We start from the raw sequence: 22,412 nt of genomic DNA on the forward strand, positions 1-22,412 counted from the left end.
CACTGTACTACTAAACGGACTCGCCCACTCTACAAACAACAACAAAGTGAACAAACAAGACTCATGCTTGCCACCGCCAACAACTGGACTGGAATACATCATGCCACGACGAAAACGCTCCGCACTTTCTCAATACACGCCACACGCCAAACGTTTGCGAGCCAGTCACGCAAAAGAAACCAAAACAGGTCATCACAGCATGTTGCATGCGTGTGCTTCTCAGCTTCTCCAAACATTTGCCTGCATGCGTGCTTCTGTGCGTGCTTAATCATTTGCACGCCCGTGCATCGTTTGTTCTTTCTGTGCTTCAGATGCTTCTGACATTTGCCTGTGCGTGCTTAATCGTTGTACTTCTGAACACATTTCCCAAATCTCAGTGATTTATCCACACATCGCTCTGTGTGTGTGTGTGTGTGTGTGTGTCTGTGTGTGTGTGTGTGTGTGTGTGTGTGTGTCTGTGTGTCGCGTCGCGTCGCGTCGCCCTCCAGCTGCAATTGCGAGTGTGCGCTATGGGAAGCCGTTTAGGCCATAAATGCATAGTCAACTCGCACATACATGTATACTTCTCTTGCACATACATATATATTGGTACTTCACTTGCACATACATGCACTTCTAAATGACTACACTCAAGCCGTTGGCTAAAGCCGTTAAATATTTGTAACTTTATTATTGCCATTGAAAAAGAAATGCTGCTGTGACGATGATGAAGAATATCCGTCTTTATATAATTGGCTCAGTTATCAAACCATGACATTGTTGTCAGAAGCTCAAACACTGATTCAGATTGTAAGTGTAGTAATTCTTAAGACAAAGCCAGAGTTTGCAAACTAAAGTAGCATAAACACAACACCAGTGCCATAACAAACGTCCTGAGGTATTTTTATTCTCCCCGAGCCTGTCGGTAAGGCTCAAAGGCTTTTGTCACATGATAGTGCAGCTGATTCCAGGCATCACATTAGGGGTAAAAAGGTACCACGTCTATATAGCAATTAGCAATAATAATAATTACTATTATTATTATTATTATTAATAAACCATAGTATTAATTAACAGGTTACATGCAGGCATCACTTTAGGGGTAAAAATTTACCATATTGCCAGCTTCCTGTTCCAGGAATTGCCTTCCTGTTATATACATACTTTTGTGCATATACATTCATACTCTCTCACACACACGCATGCACACACACACACACACACACACACACACACACACACACACACACACACGTGAATGAAGTGTGTGTATGTGCACGTGAAGTATGTATGTGCGAATTTCACGTGCGAATGAAGTATTTATATATGTGTGAATGAAGTATGTATGTATGTATGTACAAGTGAAGTATGTGGAATCTTTTGTTTGTGTAAAAAAAAAAGGGAATATCAACAAAACATATCTGTTTATTGTACACAATGCAATATTGAATGCAATGATATGGTGTGTCCTGTAAGCCCATGTGGGCTGGGCGCCTTTGGTGCATGACACAAAAATAAAGAAATCTATCTATCTATCTATTCAGGCCCATTCAATTAATCTATCACTATACTTCCTTAATGTAAACAAAGTCCACACCCACAACACCAGAGGGAGTGCAACAAACCATGTACAACCCAGATTCGCCACTAACAAGGGGCTAAATTCTTTTCGCTCCTATGCGACCACAATGTGGAACGCCCTACCAACAGTCATTAAGACATGTGAATCCCTTGGCTCCTTCAAAACTGCTCTCAAAGGACACCTACGGATGGCTGCAATTCGAAACTGGCCTCTGTAAAAGCTGAATTTTTATCTGGATTGTACTATGTTTTTGTATGGACGTGGTGTTGGGTGCCTGCACATATGCACACATGGCATAAACGCATGGTGTTGTGTGCAGGCGCCCTACACTCTGTCTTTGTACTATGGATTGTACTATGTTTTTGTATGGACGTGGTGTTGGGTGCCTGCACATATGCACACATGGCATCAACGCATGGTGTTGTGTGCAGGCGCCCTACACTCTGTCTTTCGTTTTCTTTTATCCCCCTGTTCCCCTCACTGTATATATATTTTTTTCCCTTTTCGCTTCCTATATGATGAATTCCTGTTCTGTTCTTAACTACATAGAAGTGTCTATTTGTTTGTCTCTAAATGTTTTGATGAATTGAACAATGTGGACCCTGTTGTAAACAAGTGTAAGGCTTAATTGGGTCGTCCACTCACAGTTAACAGTCTTTGTATTGAGTTTGTGCTTGAAATGTACTGTAATTCTGCAAACTGTTAATAAAGATTTCAATCAATCAAAAAACTACATTAGTTGCCTGTTCAAACTAAACTACACTTTATGAAATCATTGTTGCAGCCTACACACATATATTCAGGCCCATTCAGAACACATTTCCCAAATCTCAGTGATTTATCCACACATCGCTCTGTGTGTGTGTGTTGGCGTGTGTGTGTGTCGCGTCGCCCTCCAGCTGCAATTGCAAGTGTGCGCTGTGTGCAGGGCACACTACTGAGTTTAAAAACACAGCTGAAACATGAAGTGTTTCTTTCTTCCCATATTGCGCTGCAACGACACTGGGATGAGGCCCCCGAAGGGGGCCGAAATTCTAGTTTTAATAATACCCGATGACCATGTTTTAGGGTTGAAAACAATCACGGCACTCCATCTTTAATTGTTGCAACAATGAAGACAGACTTCAGACACTGGTACAAAATGACCCTCAAGTGATTCCTGCCTGTCCTAGAACTCTGACCAAAACCCATCCCTGCTATATCGTCTGTTGGATGGAAACCTCATGTCAAAAACGGCAAAAGCAGCAGATCTACAAGTTAAGAGCTTGTGGATCTGCTACCTTTGACGCTGTTTGTGTGACGCTGTAGTATGATCAAGTAGGTAATATGGAGTAAGGAGGTTTCTGCCCGACAGAGACTATCTGCTATCTGGAGCCCCATGTAACAGCACATTGTTTTCTATTCATGAACCTATCTACCATCTGCTCTGACACTATCTGTACTGACAAGAACACATGGTAGTACATGTTGTTGCCTGGGTCACACTCACAGGTCGAAGCTACAGGTCACTAGATACAATTAAGCTTATTACAAATTGGCTACGCTGCAGAAGCGCACATACTGTAAATAAGAGTTCTCTAAATGATAACTTCAGAAATCCCTAACAGAAGACTGTTACTGCATGTCACTCACCGACACTCTCTCTCTCTCTCTCTCTCTCGCTCGCTCACTACACTGTGGACTATCAATAAAGGCAAGAAAAGCCTGAAAAAAGAACGTTAAAGGAATAAATAAACAAGCCTAGTCCTTAATCTCTCAAAGCCTACTGTATATGCGTACTAGACCGAAGTCCACCAGGAGTCTATTATACTATACTTCACTGAAACCGGCAGATCTACAAGCCTCCCAAAGCAACACATTGCGAGCTTGTAGATCTAGTTCAAATCAATGGTTCATGTGGTTCAAGGATTTTGTAGCTTAACCCATTTAGACCTGAGATTCTAAATCCTTGTAGATCTGCTATTTTTCAATAGCTAAAGTATAACATAATGCTTCAAACACCAAAAGGGGTTTCTGTCCAGAATGGGTTAATGGACACCAAATGAACAATACGTCATTAGGGCTGTCACGTTGTATGATTCATTGTCACACAAATAATTGCGATTAACGGTTTAATTGCTTTTTTGTCGTTGGAACATATGAATAAATTTTACGTTGCACAGGGCAGATGTGACAAATAACCTATATACACAGTATATACAAAGAAATGTATATTTCATAATTGTATACGTTAGTTAGTTTAATTTATTGTCCACGTGTGGAAATTTGTCTTCGGTCTCACAACAGTAAAAAACAAACGGCTACAACAACAACAGCAACAACACTTACACCATTATTTTTCATGGCAAAGAAATGCAAGACAACAGTGGCAAATACATGGTATCATTTTGTGCCTTAATGGCATTTGGGATTATCTTTTGGTACTTTGTACCGTCTACCAGAGGGAAGTATAGTTCGAACTCCCTGCAGAGTACTTTCAAAAGATATAGTGGAAATATCAGATCTACAAGCTCACGAGTCGTGAGCTTGTAGATCTGCCATTTGAAAACATTTCAAAAATGCATTTGCATGCATGGGAACAATTATTTTGAATAATTGCGATTATCTGAAATAATTTACCGATTGGAGGATTATGTAATAATTGTCCCAGCCCTATAATGCGTCATGCTGCAGCACATGGGCCTGCAGTAGTACTGTACAGTGTATACTGTACATGACGACTGCTTTACTGTAGCTGCAGACTGGCCCACTGGTCCATTTTATGAGGCTCAATTAACATTGCTTTAGAGCCTCCGCCTCAGTCAGCCTGCTGGATTACTGAATGACATTTTGTTTAGTGCTCGCATGCATAATCCATCATTTACTACAAAACCTCATTAACACATTTTGTCCTCCTTTTGTCTTCCAGGTCTGAATGTGACAGCTCCAGAATGGTGAGGTATGTACAACATTATTATTATCCTTTTTTTTAATACATGTTAATTTATATGTATACATGAATTTTATATATATTATGTGCTCATTACAAACCACTTGGACATCACATTTCTGTTTATATACCGCATATATACATATTAGATAGATAGATAGATGTATAGGTCAATCGATCTAACTAATGACATGTTGCACCACATTGAAACATAACAAGTCGTTCCCTTCCTTGTTGATGGGACCTTGTTTTGTATCACTGTCTCAAACAGCCATGCAAACTCCCTGCGCCTGTGTCACTGAATGCTAGTCTAAGCAACAGACTATCAATGCTTCGTAGATAATGCAAGGAGTGCAAGAAGCTACCAGGATTTTCACGGGTAAGCTTCAGAAACATTAACCGAACAAAAAAGAAAATATGATTTTCGGATGACTGTACTTCGAAATATTAGTTTTTTTGCTTGGACGTTGTCTTCAAGGGTTCCCAAACCTTTCAGGGCGCGAGCCCCCAAAAATATCCATATTTTAACTGGGGACCCCCGACCCTGACACGCACTTGGAATTGTAGGCATTGGATTTTGTTTGACTCGGTTACACAGATAAGCATCGTGAAAATAGCAACAAGCTCACAGCGTCTCACACTTGGTATTAAAAGTCATTAAACTTCAACTTTAGAAATGTGCAGAGATACCCTGTATACACTTTTGTATGTTGATTTGTTTACTGTTGAGTGAGAAGTTGAACACAACGTTGCACAACAGTTTAAGTGCCAGAGACGTTAAGACGAGTTGAATCCAATTATGCATTTTTTTTTTTTTTTATCCATATTTTGAAAATTCCTCTAATCTGGTGTGCAGGCGATGACATGCACATGCATTACATGCATAATATAATTACATTTTCTTTCTTTTATCTTCTTTTTATAATGGGCTAATTGGCAACGAAAGCCAAAACTGCTGACCACCAGGTGGCGCTGAAAGAGTTTTAAGCTAATCATCCGGGACCACAAAATAGTTTGGGGACCACCCTGGGTGTCTCGCCCCCCAGTTTGGGAACCACTGGTTTAGTAAATGTGACCAGACCTGCGATCCTGATGAGGGCGGCAGGTCAGACTACTGTGGCGTCTACTGTTGCTTCTGGGAGTTGGTGATGAGTTTGTGTGTGTGGCTTGAAAGTCAAGGTCGTGACTCATGTGCCACTGTTCAGTCAGTTTGCTAATGGGTCTTTGTGGGCAGCCAGAGATTTATGAGGAATGTCTCTGCTGACGGAATTAAGACGTGGAGAGATTTAAAAACCGAAATACAACGTGACAAAAGTAAGTGATGTCAAAACGTGTATGCTGTTTAAACAAAAGGTTACATTCAATTATCGTTTCCCCTTTTTCCCCTCTGAATTATTTAGTCATTATGCCAATAATTAATTAGTTTGCCACTTCCGTGGTACTGTACTGGCTCAGCTGCCAGTGAGGAGGCTCCACCGTAAAGACCTACAGCGCCTCCTTCTCCCGTTTAACATTCCCCATAAGAGTACATAATCATCGCTGTCGGGCAGAAACCTCTTATCTCCATATTTAAACTTTCTGTTTTTTTTCGTAAATGAACACGCTACTTGGTCATACTGTCCTTCATTGTCAATGGCATAAATGTCTGTGTTGGGACAAATGCTCAAAACTAGGCCATTCATTATCAATGGCATTCAATGTTTGTGTTTACACACACACCCTCAAAGCTAGAGGGGCTGGCACCCCTCAAAAAAGCTACAAAGCTGGTTTCAACTAAAGTGCGCTGTGTAGCACTAGCTTTGTCTTTTCTTTGATCTGCCAGAATTAATGCAGCATGATGGTTGATCTCATGATTATCTCATATTCTCAGGTAGTCAGGATGATAACAGTTTTAATTATGTCTCAGTTGAGGTACGCTGGCCTTTTATTTGATTGATGTATACCAGGCAATAAATTGAGTACTGTGCCGACCCATAGCATTTCCATGTGAACACGATATAGGACTTACTGTATATGATATTCTGTGCTGGGTTTTAGTCCAGAACATAAGTCATCTGTATAGTTGCAGCTGTTGCCTAGCAACATACCATATCAAACATTCCACTTAAAAAAAAATAATGTGGCCTGTTTTCTCAGGCAGTTTTTCCCACAAAAACATCTCTGTCTGTGTCCTCCTTCTCAAGGTGATCATTATTATATAAGTCTGTCAGGTGTCCAAAACTGTTACTTTTCAGGATTCAGATTCAAAAGTAGCAGATTGACAATCCGTGTGCATGTAAAACTCCATTATTCTCTAACATGGTCTCAATGGTAGGGGTGCAATACTTAACCCATTCTGACCTGAGATCAGATTCATACGAGGTTTCCCACTGGACACACACTGGTCTGATGAACCCATTCTGACCTGAGATCAGATTCTAAAAATGTCAGTCGTTCTTCGAATTTTTCAAAAATAGCAGACCTACAAGCTCGTATCGCGCCACTCGGTGGCGCGATATGAGCTTGTAGATCTGCTATTTTTCAATAGGTAAAGCATAACATGATGCTAACACCAAAATGGGTGCCCGGTCAGAATGGGTTAATTTACACTTAGCTCTTAATCCAGAGCGATTTACAATAAGCAAGAACAAAAAGCATGGCAATACATCACAATCACATACATAAAAGGTAGTTATCATGAAACATGTGTAAGCTAAGAACGTAACAGTGGAATATCTATATAATATATTCTATAAAGTGCTATGACTACATAAAAATGCAATTCTAGTGCTGTCTACGTAACATGCTGTAAGTCTGTATAAATGTCTACATGAAGTGCTATCTAATGGGGCTTAGATAGCTTAACCGAATTAATCGATGTAATCGATTCAAAAATATATATATAATAGATAATCGATAATTTAATAAAATCATTGATCATTTTCTTATAATCAATCCCTATTTCATTAAAATCATAGGCAAAAAAGTTTCAAAAACTTTAGATCTGCGATTTCCACAGATTATTTGCATGACACTATTGAGCGACAATGCATTTAAGTTGTTAATCTATTTGTTGAAACAGTATAATACCACGCTTCTCGATTATTCGATGAATCGATAGAATAAACGGAAAGAAATTAAGTGATACTGTAGTAGAGATAGGATGCGTATACAATCTGTCCGTATGGATGCTCCATCATTCTCTCTACCATGGCCTAGACTCGACAGAGCTTGTCGAGTCTAGACTAAGGTAGAGACAATGGTGTGTGTGTGTGATGGTGGATATTGTTGTGTTGTTCCCGGGTGTCCTGCATCCCCAGGCTGCCTCTGTTCTGATCCAACTGTCCCAGTAGTTGTGTGGTAAGACGAGGCCTGTAGCCCGGAGGTGTGCGCCAGTCCATGTCTTAGATCTCGGATTTGTCTCATCACAGTGATTGTGTGTGCGTGTGTGCGTGTATTGTGTGTTTGTCTTGTGCCAAATGTCCCCACAAGTATAGTAGAATTTGAGAAATGGTGGATTGTGCATGAGGAAAATTAGGCGAAAGGGCCTTTCTGTGTGGAGTATGCATGTTTTCCCCGTGTCCCCTAGGATAGGTACCCTCACAAAAACATGCAGTAATCCTGGTCTCTAAACTAGCCAGCCTGATGGAGGGGAAAGGAACTGGTCGGAATAACGTGTTCCTTCCGTGGTTTGTGTGTGTGTGTGTGTGTGTGTGTGTGTGTGTGTGTGTGTGTTACACTTTTTAAAACAATCTTAATTGACCAAAGTGCTGTACATAAAAATGCAGAGCACCAGCATACAAAATAGATTTGCATGTGCAACCACATAGTCACAAGGCATACATAAATAAATAAAACATAAGCAATGAAAAACATACACTCAAATGTGATTAGAATAATGAAAAGAAGTGAGTCTTGAGTAAAGCTTGATAGACTGAGCACTTCTAGGTTGTTCCAAATCCTATGGGTAGCAGCAGCAAACGAGGAAAGGCCATCCCTGCTTGTTAATCTAGTTTTGGCAACCACCAGGTTGTCAGGAGTCAGGACTGCTGGTCAGCAGACCTCAGTGGCCTGTCTGGGGCATAGCTAGGGTACACATGTCCAGTGAGATATAAAGAGCCTGTTTTAAAGCTTGAGAGTCACTGGTCTTACGACCCCCTCCCACTGACCACAGAGAGCCCTTATTTGCCAGTACATTGATGCTGGCCGCTCTCTCCCCAGGCAGACACACAGGCGGACACTCAGGTCTGTTAATAAGCATCCCATGCACCATGCATATTCAGTAGCATCTCTTTACAAAGTGAGCAGCCCAATTTGAGGCGAGCGGCGGGGCATCCACACACAGCGATGTCCCTGTACGAGGTTTCTGAACAGCAGAGGAGCGTAAAGCGCCTTTGTTGTAGCAGCACAGGCTCTGATGCAACACTTCCACTCTCTCTAGGCTCACAGTCACCTACACGTTCTCACTGCTAATGTGTCACACACATGCTGCAAGTGAGGCCCGGGCTCTTTAATATTTAGTGTGTTACATAGTTAGATGGTTCTCCATATCATTAATAATGGAAAAGCCACTGATCTTAGCGTAGTATACTATAAATAACTATTTGGTGTGTGCGTGCGTGTGTGCGTGCGTGCGTGCGTGCGTGCGTGTGCCAGTGTGTGTAGGCCTACATGAACGCTGAATGCTCTGTGTGTGCAAGTCAGCATTTCACTGTGTGTGCGACTGTGCATGTGTCCTTGCGTGCAAGTGTGTGTGTGCACAGCACACACACGGAGAAAGGGGGCCTGTCATCATCAGGGGGATTGGATCCATACACACACACACTCCATGGCTAATGAGAGAGGAATAACAACATGGTGGTTAATTGGCCTGCATGTGGCTAATCACAATGGATGGCTTCATTCCGACGTGATTAGAACCCGGGTCAACCTCTTTGATTATGTCATAGTATGTCGTCCCTGCCGGGGGGAACCTTGTGTATGTCCAAATCAGTTACTTTTCAGGATTCAAATTCAGCAGCAACAATAATTTGATATGATGTGATAATATGTTCTCCAAAGGACCCTTCCCTAAACCCCACCCTAAAAATAGATTCAATTCAAATAGTTTAGCAACCGTTTCAAAGCAAAGCTGGGCAAGCTTCCGTCACCTCAGCTCAGAGCTATCAGTAAGATTTCATGCATGGCTGTGTTGTTGAACAGGCACATACAGTACACAGCTTAACTATGGGGAAAAGTTACACAAGTTAACTCACCCACCCAGGTGATGGCAATAATACTAATCACCATAGTCTTACCATGAATGACACGAAAACTCCTGACGGACGTTAAAGTTGATAGGGCCTTTCTGTGTGGAGTTTGCATGTTCTCCCCGTGTCCCCTAGGGTAGGGGGTACCCTCAGAAAAACATGCAGTAATCCTGGTCTCTAAAGTTTAGAGTCTAAACTACCTCCCCCTGGCCAGCCGGGGCACCTGTGCATGCGTCCTTCCATGCAAGTGTGTGTGTGTGTGCACACGGAGAAAGGGGGCCTGTCATCATCATGGCTAATGAGAAAACTCCTGACGGACGTTAAAGTTGATTGAGTTGTATACCGTTTATCCCTCTAACATTTCCTCATATTATTTCTAGTTTATTGAAATAATGTCATGCACATTTTTTCCAGTACATGCCTACTGCAGGCCTTGTTGACTAGATTTAGAAAATTCATTTTGAAGCTCTTGCTAAGTGATCGATTATTTATATGGAGAAATCCCGCCATAAACCCATTTTGGGGCGGGAACCCCTTTTGGTGTTTTAAACATTATGTTATAATTTAGCAATTGAAAAATAGCAAATCTACAAGCTTGTAGGTCTGCTATTTTTGAAAAATCGTGAAAATGTTTATTTCAGAAAACTGGAGGATTTAGAAGATTCTTTTTTCATTTCGAGGTCAGGCCTAAATGGGTTAACATGCATCTCAATGGGTGAGAAGCACCTTGGTCTGGCAGAGTGGACTGGGTTCTGCACAGCATCGTTGATCGTTCACCTGCCCAGACTGGCACACAGGTTGGCACAGAGGAACAGACACATTATGACGGTGTGTAAAGTTCACCTGCCCAGACTGGCACACAGGTTGGCACAGAGGAACAGACACATTATGACGGTGTGTAAAGTTCACCTGCCCAGACTGGCACACAGGTTGGCACAGAGGAACAGACACATTATGACGGTGTGTAAAGTTCACCTGCCCAGACTGGCACACAGGTTGGCACAGAGGAACAGATACATTATGACAGTGTGTAAAGTTCACCTGCCCAGACTGGCACACAGGTTGGCACAGAGGAACAGATACATTATGACAGGGTGTAAAGTTCACCTGCCCAGACTGGCACACAGGTTGGCACAGAGGAACAGATACATTATGACGGGGTGTAAAGTTACGCTGCTGTGCCATGAGACAAGTACAAGAGTGTCTTGGTTTTTTTGTGACAACCACACATTATTTTTGCAATATACAAAAAAATTAAATAAATAAATAGTGAAAACAAGCAGGTGTGCATTGAGATTTTGACTTGCCCATTGATTTGCCTCGGACACAAAACAGTGCTGTATCATACCGATATCGAGGATGACCGTCGGGGGGGTGAAGAATGCTATGCTTATACGATCAGAGGTGTATTTATCATAGAGGCAAGGCAGACAGCTGCCTCCCTAACTCCATTTGGAAAAACACCCTGGGGAAAAATGAAAAACACTAAGGCAGAACTATTAGTGGGCAGCGGATTGGCTCTTCGCCCGTTCCGCGGGGGGGGGGGGGGGGGGGGGGGGCTGCGTGGACCATCACCTGTACTCTCCTGGCAGGAACAATCTCTTTGAAAACCTGGTTAGTGTTTCTGATTGTTCAACCACTAAATGCATTTGAAAAGTGGGACGCAAATGAAGTTAGTACAACGCTTTGTTCCCACTCTATTTAAGCAAAGTGGCATTACTTCCAATGCAATGTTGAAATGAGTCACTAATTTGTGCAGGACATCACGTCTGTAATGCTGCATAGGCCTACTCTGTTTTCTTTTTAGAATAACAAAACATACATTGATTATACTTCATTAACGTTTTTCAGTTGTTTTTTGCCCCCCCGCGGACCCCCCACGGGTGGTCTGCAAAGTTTTCGCCTGCCTAAAATGTAATTCCTGCATACAGTACGTCACTGGCTACGATTATATCTATGTTTGTTTCTGTGTGATGGAACCTGAAGAAGGCAGTCTAGTCTGTCCGAAATGTTGGTGTATTTCCAGTCTCTGTGTCCACAATGAACTTTTGATTCATTCTTTCGTGTTTGATCCATTGGCTGGCATTTCAAGGACTGGTCTGCTGTGTAGCTTTGGTAACTGGGTTTCTGTGTGGTGTCATTCTTTAGGGTGTACTGTAGCTAGTCTTACATAGCCAAGAGACGATCACAGATCTCTGCCTGTACTGATACCGTACATCTGAGGAAATCTAAATTCAAATGGGCTTGAAATCAGAGAGAAAACCCAGCAGTAACAAACCTACGCCAGCAGCTTTGAAAACCATTCCAGACGCCGTCCCACATGAAGGAATGCATCTAAATCCTTGTGAAGCTGTTATGTTTTAAAATGTCCAAATAGTTTCCATCCATGGAGTTAGCCCATTTATTGAATTTAGATGTCGACACAGACTTATCAGTTGACGGAGATCTCCTGATCATCTGACTGTACGTGAGACTAGACCGGCTGTAAAGGTTTTTACGGGAGCTCTTGTACAGTACGTGGTAATGGCTGGAAGTTGGAGCTTTACCTGCGTTGTGTTTTTTTTGAGGGCCGGGGAGAGGAGTCTGATTGAAAATTTCATCGCGACAATTTACAGTGTGGTCATGGCCGCTTCTGAGCAGCCAGCGCACAATTTACTGCTCCAGTTTATCCCATTAAAACCGGGAAAGCACTCGTGTCATTTTAGCATAATATGCTGTTCAAAAATAGCAGATGTACAAGCTCACAGCGTTTTACTTCGTCCACGCGGCAAGCTTGTACATCTTCTATTTTGGATTTTTTTTGTGAAGTTTTGGAAAGTGTGTGAGAACTACTGCTTTAGAAGGCATTTGTAGAATGGGCCTCAGCAGCTCTTAATAGGTTATACCGCTGTGCTTTTTCTGTGGTCTGGTGTGACTTTGTGAGGGGATTGTTCATATAGAGCTGCAGCAATGGAAGCTCAGTGCAGCCGGTATTCTGTCCTGGCTGGCTGGAGGCTGGCTGGATGGATGTGGAGCCTTTATTTCCCTGTAATTCTCCGCAGGGAGATGGTGAACGGGAGAGGGAGAGAGAGAGAGAGTGGGATTATAAAACCAGACCCAGTATTATAGCAACGACAAAGAGTGAAAAGAACAAAGCTTGGCCGTGTTCCGACTGTGGAGGTCAATTTGCTATGTGTGGAAGTCGCTGTAAAAACAGTCCCGTTCAGTTCAAACTGGAATTAGATCAAGCGTGCTGTTTTTGTTTTGCACAACTGAATTATCCCTTTTAGACCCGTTTCAACCTGTACATTGTTATACCTTTCAATCTGGGAGTTGACTCTGTGTCTCTTGTTTCTATACATTGTAGAAAGAATAAAGTTAAAAAATGTAGCATGCCTTGCCTTGGTCTCATCCCTTTGTTTGTATCAAATTTGTCACCCATTTGTACCGACGAGAGTACACTGTACCACCTGCACCCGTGACCCGTATGTGCAGAATGTCCACGGAAACCCCAACTGTATACATTTACATATATGATAATAACCATCTGTATTCATGAAAAGCCATCCATGCAAGAACAATCCATCATTGAAGCCCCTTGCATATACTCTGTCTACAGATCAGTATCCAATAGGCCTCTGCTTAGCCAATTAAAACTGTTTTTAGATTTTTGTGTTGACTTTTCTATGAAAAAAGTTGATTAATTTTGAATTATGAAATAGTTTGAGAACTACTGCTTTAGAAGGCATTGGTAGAATGGGCCCCAGGTCTTAATGGGTTAGAGAAGTCTACTTCCCAGCATCTCATGACCAGAAACATCAAAGTGTCTGGCTACAGGAGAGGAGACCTTTCATCTTTTTCTCTAATGCTCCTCTTCTGCTCAATGATGGATTCTCAATTCCCTTTTTGTCCAACCCACATACAGTACACACATACACAAGTTCGAACCAGGACAGTTTCAATGGTGTCTTTTTTTTTTTAAGGATGTGAGAGTAAACAGACTTGAAATAGCCTGAAAAGGAAGCATGCCTTTATAGTCGGTTAAGCAAAAAATACATTTGTAGCTCAGAGGAAGATTTTGAGTGACATGATAATGACGTGTGTGTCCGTTTATGAGAAAGGAAATTATGACCAAAGAATTTAAAATGCATGTTTGTCAGTGAGGGTTGGTGAAAAAGATATATGGCTTTTCTAGCACCTAATCCTCTTCTTCTTAAACAACAAGTCTGTTGTCTTAACTCCTACGTACTAAGTAAGTAAGTCAGATAGGCTTATTGTCGGTATCAGCTATGGTGCAGGAGTCTATCCCCGTTTCAACGTGCTAGACCCCTGGGAGATGTATTGCCGAGGTGGAGAGCAACAACTACCACATGGCGTCAAGCTGTGCTACTCATGCACTGGGTTGGTGCCCGGGATCGAACCCATGACCTTGCGGTCGAAAGGAGAGTGCTCTACCGACTGAGCTACACTTCTATACTTTTTACTTCTTTTTATTTTTTACGATATTTCTGTTGGCCGTTTTTGCCTTTATTGATAGGTTGAAACTAAAGTAGACTGACAGGAAATGGGAGAGAGATGGGGGGAAGACACGCGGCAAAGGCCGTTGGGATCGGGAGTTGAACCCGCGGCACGCCATCAGGCTGGCTCAGCAACCTACAGTAGGTGCCCAGACTGTTGAGCTATAACCGTCCGGGCCAGCTACACTACAGTACACTACAATAAGTATTGTCAAGACACATTGGCATATGCCATCTAGTAATTGGAACCTTCCATTATCGCTTCTAAGCGATAAAGTCATTTCAGGGACAGATTGGTAAAGACACATCTGTTATGCAAGCACATTTTTAAGCTCTTATTTCAGATGGAAATTGTCCTGGGTCCAACGTTTTTACTTTTTGGGCAAGACTAAAAGGGAAAAGAGAATTCTTCAGTGAGCATGAGAGAGCATCGGAAATGAGGATGACAGGTCCTGTATGCACACTCCTTAATTCTCCTGCTCATGGAGTTGGGAGGCTACGCTTCATGGGTGTTGAGGAGGCTGTTAGGACTGAGGGAAGGAGATAAGGAGACACTTCTCTAACCCATTTTGACCTGAGATCAGATTCTAAAAATGTCTTCTACATCCTGACAGTTCTCTGAAAAAGCTGTTTCTATGTCAGTCGTTCTTCGATTTGTCTAAAATAGCAGACTTACAAGCTTGTAGCGTGCCACTCGGTGGTGCGCTATGAGCTTGTAGATCTGCTATTTTTCAATAGCTAAAGCATAACATAATGGGTACCATAATAACACCAAAATGGGCTAAATAAAGACCTATTGGATGCTTCGTTTCTTCTGGGCTTCAATGATGGACTGCTTTTGTAAATAGATACTGTACAGATGGTTGTCATTGATTTATATCTGTATGCATTTTAGTTTGGATTTTGTGCACATGAGTTTACATAATATGTAATGTACTGTACATGGATTTTCTTATTGTTATAGCGTGCTGTGCTATCAATAAAGGGTATGCGCATGCATAAAGTCAATGGCAAATCGAGTGGCAAAGTGAGTTTAACATTGTTTAATACAATCCGATAAGACTTTAATGTTTGGATGTATGGCCTGTCAAGGCCAGAAAGTAGTTTTTTGCCACTCGGTAGGCGTTCCTGCGTAACTTCCGGGTTTGATGATGATGTCACGCGCGTACCCTCTATTAGCTGATCTGGTTCTTGCGATTATAAATTAAATTCAGAGGAGCTTTAAAGGCATCACGTGTCTTAATTGTTCTTACTACAGTACTTCAGACTACAGATTCACTTTTGTGAAAAACGTACGCTCAGAAGCTCCAATACAATAAAAACATGATAATGTGTCTCAGAAACACTTAGGACTGAAACGTGTGCGTTGTTAAAACGTCATTGCAGCTGAGCTGATGAGTCATTAGACTGAATCGGGCCTTAGCGGACTGTCCAGGCCCGATTCAGATCAAAGATTTGCGACGAGACGAAACTATTTTAAGCCCTGGTTTGTTCTTCGCCATAGGACTGTGGCAATAGGCCTGTCACCAAATTATTACATAATCGTCTAATCACAATTATTTGAGAAAAATCTAAATTATTTTGCATAATCATCATAATCATTTATGTCCCATACAATGTTCATGCAAATAAGTAGAAATAAATAGCAAATCTACAAGCTTACAAATGTACAATCTAGCAAGCTTGTGGATCAGCTATTTCCACTATTTCAACATTATTTGAAACTATTAAATAAAGTGTCAGTAATTTCTTTGGTTTCTGCTCGACAGTGACAGTAATACACCTGGTACAGTACAGTATGTGGCTGTATGCGTGCGTACCAGGTGTTTAAGCTTGTCTTTGATGTGTGACCACACACCATGTAAACACCATCTGTCATGTGACATTCACATGGATAGACGGACAGGAGCCGGTACTGGTGGACCACATTTCTGTCCAAAGTAAAACATATTGCACCTTTTTGCAGTAATCATTAATCAAAAAGAACTTGTTCAATTGGAAAAATTACACAGTGTGACTTTAATTTAGTTGCTGTCGGGCAGAAACCTCTCATCTTAAATGGTGTAGGTGTTTTCATAAGTGAATTTGATCACGCAAAACGGCAAAAACATCAAAAGTAGCAGATCCACAAGCTCGAAATGCAGCACGAAGCAATATATGAGGTTTCCACATGACAGAGACGATATATTAAAACATTAAACCATACATATCAATCGTTATGTTGTTACACTTGCATTTGAAATGTCCAAGCCATCTTAGGCGGCGGCCTTTGATTTCTGATCACATCTCGGCAGACAGTCTCCATGTAGAGTTCCTTGTTGGTTATTTTATTAAGCCAGAATATTCAACAGATCTCCCTCAGGCAGCCATTGTGGAAAGAGCTGACTTAGTTTGCTCATGTCGGACTTGGTTATTCGCCAGTACTCAGCCCCATACAGTAGAAGCGGCTTGACCAGGGTGTTATACTGTACTAGCAGGTCTTGGGTTTGAGGCTGTACTGTAGGTACAGTAGGTGTGCTAGGTCGTTATAGGCCTTCTAAAATGCACAATGATTGTGCACTGCGCTCACGAGATGCTGCACATATATACCACATCTCCAGTGCATCTAATTCTGAACTAATTAAAAGTTTTCTGTGGTTGGTTATTCCCTGTATAATGCGGGCTATGGCTTGAAATGTTAAGTGTGGGGTTTGGTGTCTCCACAGGCACTACACTCATTTTGAGCATGAAAGAGAGTAAGAGAGAGAGATACACAGAGGGATACAATTATGTGAGAATGCTATGTGCATGCACCTCAAAGATTTTAACTCCAATCCTTGTTCTACAGATACCATTGTTTTAATTAATAAAGATAGTTATAATTTGTATCTTTGTTACTTTTTAAGTGATAACTTAAAATTAAACACCACTTTTACACTGCACTCTGCACTGTCTATTGTCAAACTCATTTATTTATGTTCCCAATATTCAGTGAGTGCTTATCTGAAGACCAGATTTTTGGTTTTCAGATACCAGATTTGCAGACCGCAAGAAGAAACTTTCATGGTTAAACCATTAAAACCGGGAAAGCATCTGTGTATTTTTTTATTTTAGCTATACTATATAACCAGTAAGACGCCCTGAGGGTGGGAACGTGCACGCATCCGCCTGCTTGACGGCAGACTGCTGGGCTGGCGCTTTGGCATGGGGGGGTCAGATCAACATACCGTATGGAATTAATTATGTATTGGCCATATTTGGAGCGTGTCTTGAGTGTACAGGGTTTGATGAGGTCAGATCAACATTATGGAATGTCGACTCAGAACAGGTCAACTCCATATGGAGATCTAAGGGGGGCAGTGTCTTGAGTGTAGAGGGTTTGATGAGAGCCCAGGTAGGGCCGGGCCTTCATTTTCTGGCCTGTTGAATGGACAGGTATCAGTCAAAAGGGAGACATCGAAGAGGAAGGACGGGTGGGGTGGGATCAACATATGGAATGTCAGAACTCCATATATAGAGATCGAAGGGTTTGAGGTTTGAGGTCAGATGTATACTTGCTGGCCGGCTCCATATATGCGGATCTAGTTGATGATCCAGTCTTCTCCATGTATGGCTATCCAGGGTTTGATGAGGTCAGTGTCGTGCTCTTCAGATATGGAGAAGGCCATATATGGAGACGTGATGTCACGAGGCGTGATGTCATGAGGCGTGATGGAACCATATATTGGATATTGGTAAATGGTGCATTTATATAGATTGTGCTTTACATAGATTGTGCAATGTGCATTACATTCACCCAATCACACACACATTGATACACTAGGGGATCAGTGTCTTGCTCAAGGACACTTCGACACCAACTCTGGGGGAGCCCGAGTTCGAACTGGCAACCTTGCAGTTACCATCCAGCCACTCTACCCCTGAGCCACTGCCGCCCTATGGGATTATCATATACATGTATATACGTTTTTCAGAAAAGTCATAGGATTCAGAACAGTGGTTTTTCAAAAACAATTGATGGGCGGTACACCCCCAAATAATCATTTGGGTGTCCTTGGCACAAAATGGTTTGAGAACTACAGATTTAGAAGGAGTTTTAATGGGTTAATCTAAAAAGAAAACACTATTTTGGTAGCAGTGACAAGGGTTTTAAGCGCAGTGCTGCGCTGTGCTCACTGCACTTGACACCTTGCATGGTCTGTGTGACGTGCGGCGTCAGGGGGCTGTCAGCGCCGTGTCGGGGGGGTTTGTCAGCGTGCTCGGGCTCATCGCGTCTGTCCGCAGGGAGGAGAGTTTCACAGCGCCGTGTTTCAGGGCCAATCTGAGACCCTGTCTCTCACCCCGCCCCTGCGCACCTCCGCTGGGACGGTGCTGTGAGCCTGTCGCTTCCACTCTCTCCTACTCTGTCCATCTCCCGTTGCTATGGAGAGTGATGTTCAGCTGTGATAGCCGGAGGGGAGCCGACTCGGTGTGTTTGTCCTTGAGTGTTCCCTGTGGGCCCCGGTTGCCGACATCACCAACCAAACTGGATTTCATTTCTTTTTTTCCCACACAAACGCTGTTCTGATAACTCTCCCTCTCCGAGTGAATATGATGACAAACTTGTGATAGCTTCTTGTGTCAAGTGTGCAGCCCCTGAAACAAAGCAGAAAATTGATATGGCAGGTTTTAAAAAGGCCTAACGACATGTAGAGAATTCCGAGCTTGTGGATCTGGTATTTTCAAATGATATTGACAAAGTTGAAAACTTTTCGGGAGTTTTTCGGGAGCGGTTTTTATGATGCCCTCTTACCTAACCCTAAACCTAAGCCTTAACTCTTAGGTAAGTGGGGAACAATTAGGGATGACCCCGTTACTTCTACATTGTTGTACTGCACTGCATGTTTATGAAGTGAGTCGGACTAACTAATGGAAGACTGGAAGAGAATTCACACTTAATTCATGGTTCACAGCTCCCAGCTCGGGCAGCAGCGCAGCAGAGAGCGACATTAGCATTTTTAAATTAATTATTCATTATGTCGAAACAGCAGCAAATGGCAGCAGCCATGATCCCATTACCCATTGCTATTAATAAGGGCCTCTTGCCATCGTTTGGGGTTAAGATATAAGAGCCGGTTAAGGTAAAGTATATGGGGATCTTTCATTTAAACAGCAAATTATCTGTCAAAAACGAATTGAAGACAAAATCTAATCACGTGGAATACACCGCTTGGAATTATGTCCTTAATTGAATCCATCCTGTAAACCCTGGCTAGTGGCCAAATGTTAATTAAATTATAATATAAAATAAATGGTTCTGGTCGGAGCATTCTTCAGTGGCACAGAGTCATCGACGAGTTCTGAATGGCATCCGCGGTTATTTGTCATCGGGCCACGATGTGGTAGAACCAAATGTTTCATCAGACGATGACGATGTGTTTGATGACACAACCTGAAGAGTGCTGAGGAGAGACGGAGCGACAATGATGTTCTAAAACCTCTGTAGTCAACAGAGACCGAGAGACGGAGAGGAGTGTCTAATGAGATGCCGCTGCAATCAGGGAGAATAGACCTTTCTATTATATTGTCACTGTGGGGCAGAAACCTCTTATCTCCATACTCTCCAAACTGTTTGTGTATTTTCGCAAATGTAATGCCCTACTTGATCATACTACAGTGTCACACAAAAGCATCTAAAGTAGCAGATCTGCAGGCTCGAAACTCGGTGCGAAACACACGTTTTGAGCGTGTGGGTCTGCTACTTTAGATGCCGTTTTTGAGTGGTGCAACCACTCCAAGGAACAGCAATGTCTGTGTTGGTTCACCCATGTGTCCGCCTATGTATGTCACGTTAATGAGCATCAGTATGACTATTAGTACCAGTAGGGGCGCTGTTGTGCCAGAAACAGAAAGAGAGAGAGTGCTGCACGTGCTGCACTGTTGCCTGCTAATGAGAGAGAGAGGAGGGGGGATGCCCTGAGAAGTAACCGTTTTGAACATAATGGCCTACTCGGGAACGATGCAAATAGGGAACGATAGGGAACCATTATATCCGTTGTCAGAGTACCTGTCTGTCTGTCTGATTGATTGAATTGATTGAATACTTTATTAGACAGAAATGTAAACAGCAACAGAGTACAGTCAAACACTTTATCTAAAAAATAGCACCCAAAAAAAGTCCGTTTTGTTTCCATTCGGGTGACGTATTCAATTCATAAACATTCATAAACAATTCATGACATGAAAGATAACAACAAAATCTAAAACACTATAAGGCCCGCCCAGCAGAATGTGGGTGGAGAGCGTTAACATTAAGTAATTTGGGACCCGTAGCCCTGTTGTGGAGCAAGTGAGGGCTATATAGACAGACAGACAGACACAGATCAATCACTTTGCTAGCTTGTAAACTTGTAAACAGTGACTTTTCCATGCTATTACATACTATACTTTATTGACTTTGAATGGTGCAGATTTGCTCAGTTCATACTTGTGCCATAACAGAAGGACTTTATTGTACTCGTCATTTAATCTGAAGCGATTTTTTTAATTCAGTTTTATATAATCTGAGGTTTCTATTTTAATTGGGTGTATATATTGTGATTTTATTGCATCTCCATCAAGTGAATAGCATGCAAACTTTGGCCAGCGAGGCAGCAGACTTTTGGTGGAAAGCCTATAGGTTCTTGATTAATTTATTAATTTCAGATTAATCAACACTTTGAGCACCCGCCGCAGATGTAAAATAAACATAGGGCATGAAAGATTTCTGCAGATGTTTCGCTAGAGAAGCAAAGCAATTAATAGTACAATAAGGTACCGGTAGGTAGGCTACTGCTGCAATGCTGAATCAGTTGTAGCCGTGAAAGTGGGCTGTCAAAATCATCTGTCCATAATGTCCCCGATTTTGTGGAAATTGTATGCCGTATGTCGAGCGCAAGCCTCGTCTTTCCATTCGTTTTCCATTTAATCTTTAGTAGGCAAGTGAGTACGTTTACATCTACAGCGTTCAGCTACTGTATGGTTCAGCTTCCCCCAGAACGGGGCAAGGGGGCGGAGATCAGAGAGAGGGGAGCTCTCTATGACGAGACGTTGCTGGAAACTATATGTACGGAGTGGAAGGAGAAAAAAAAGGGGGGGGGGATCACCTATCTAAGGGAGAAGTGATTATTTCCCCTCCCCTTGGCCTGTCTGTGTACCTTTTGTGCCCATGTATGGAGAGGAGGATCGGCGGTCCTGAAAAAGTGCTCGTGCAGTGGTTAACGTCTGTGGACAATGTCTGAAGAGGGCCACGGACAGAGCCTTTTCTGGTGGTTCTGGAATGGACAAGCGCATTTCCGACCGACTCAACGCCGGCCACACTGAGTGCTGCACTCCCTCTAGTCGTCTGCGATGTGGGTGGCAAAATGGAAGTCGAACGGTTCTCGAGATGCGTATAGACTTGTGGTGTGACTTGTGTTGTGACTTGTGTATAGACTTGTGTTAAATGATAAATGAAATTTGTCCTATTTTGTTCAATATATTTATTTGTATTAAACCTGACATAAGCTTGTAGAGCGGCTAGTTTTGAATAGGCAAAGTATACTATACAGTATTAACATAGTTTGCTGGGGGACCCCCTGGAACCCTTTCAAGGACCCCTGGGTGTCCGTGGACACAGCTTTGAGAACTATTATAGTAAACCACTTACAAAACTGTACATTAATCATTTACGGCCTATACTGTATACTTTGTCAAACGGCAAACAGCGGAAAACCCAAAATAGTGACTCCAGGGTTAATGTGGTTAAGGTTTCCAGGATGGATTCAATTTGTAGTCTATTTGTAGTGCCCCCCCCCCCTCCTGTTATTACACTGACCGGAGCACAGTCCGAATAAAGAGGAAGGAAAGAGAAAAACAGGACAAGACTAAGAAGACTAGACGAGGACAACAATAACGCAGTCAAACTGTCAGTCAGTCACAACAGAAGGGCGTAGCGGCTAAACACCATGCACACAACCCACAAAACGATATAATTAAGGGCATATTCCAAACCTTATCCGACATGATTAGATTTTCTCCGACATGATTTGATTTTTTGGCTGGGGACCCTCGGAAATGCATTTGCCATGTCTCGCGAACAATTTCAGATGGGGTCCGAGGGTCCTTGACATGAAAACATGTGAGAACTAACTGCTTCATGTCACTGCTCCTTTTTGCTTTCTTGAAAAGTGGTGTTCACTTTGAAAAAGGTGTTCTTTCAC

The 22,412-nt window shown here is 42.3% G+C and overlaps 1 protein-coding gene across 3 annotated transcripts in view; it reads left to right on the forward strand.

Annotated features, from left to right (window-relative positions):
• The window catches only part of LOC308316020 (IQ motif and SEC7 domain-containing protein 1-like), a 192,208-nt gene that overhangs the window by 35,160 nt on the left and 134,636 nt on the right, over positions 1 to 22,412 (forward strand). For all 3 annotated transcript variants that reach the window (XM_080764344.1, XM_080764343.1, XM_080764338.1), the window contains exon 2: positions 4,470 to 4,499. In XM_080764344.1, the coding sequence (XP_080620470.1) occupies positions 4,470 to 4,499 (30 nt within the window). The remainder of the gene's footprint in view (positions 1 to 4,469; positions 4,500 to 22,412) is intronic.

Source organism: Protomyctophum bolini (assembly GCF_963924005.1).
Source record: "Protomyctophum bolini genome assembly, chromosome: 5".
Taxonomy (NCBI): Eukaryota; Metazoa; Chordata; class Actinopteri; order Myctophiformes; family Myctophidae; genus Protomyctophum; species Protomyctophum bolini.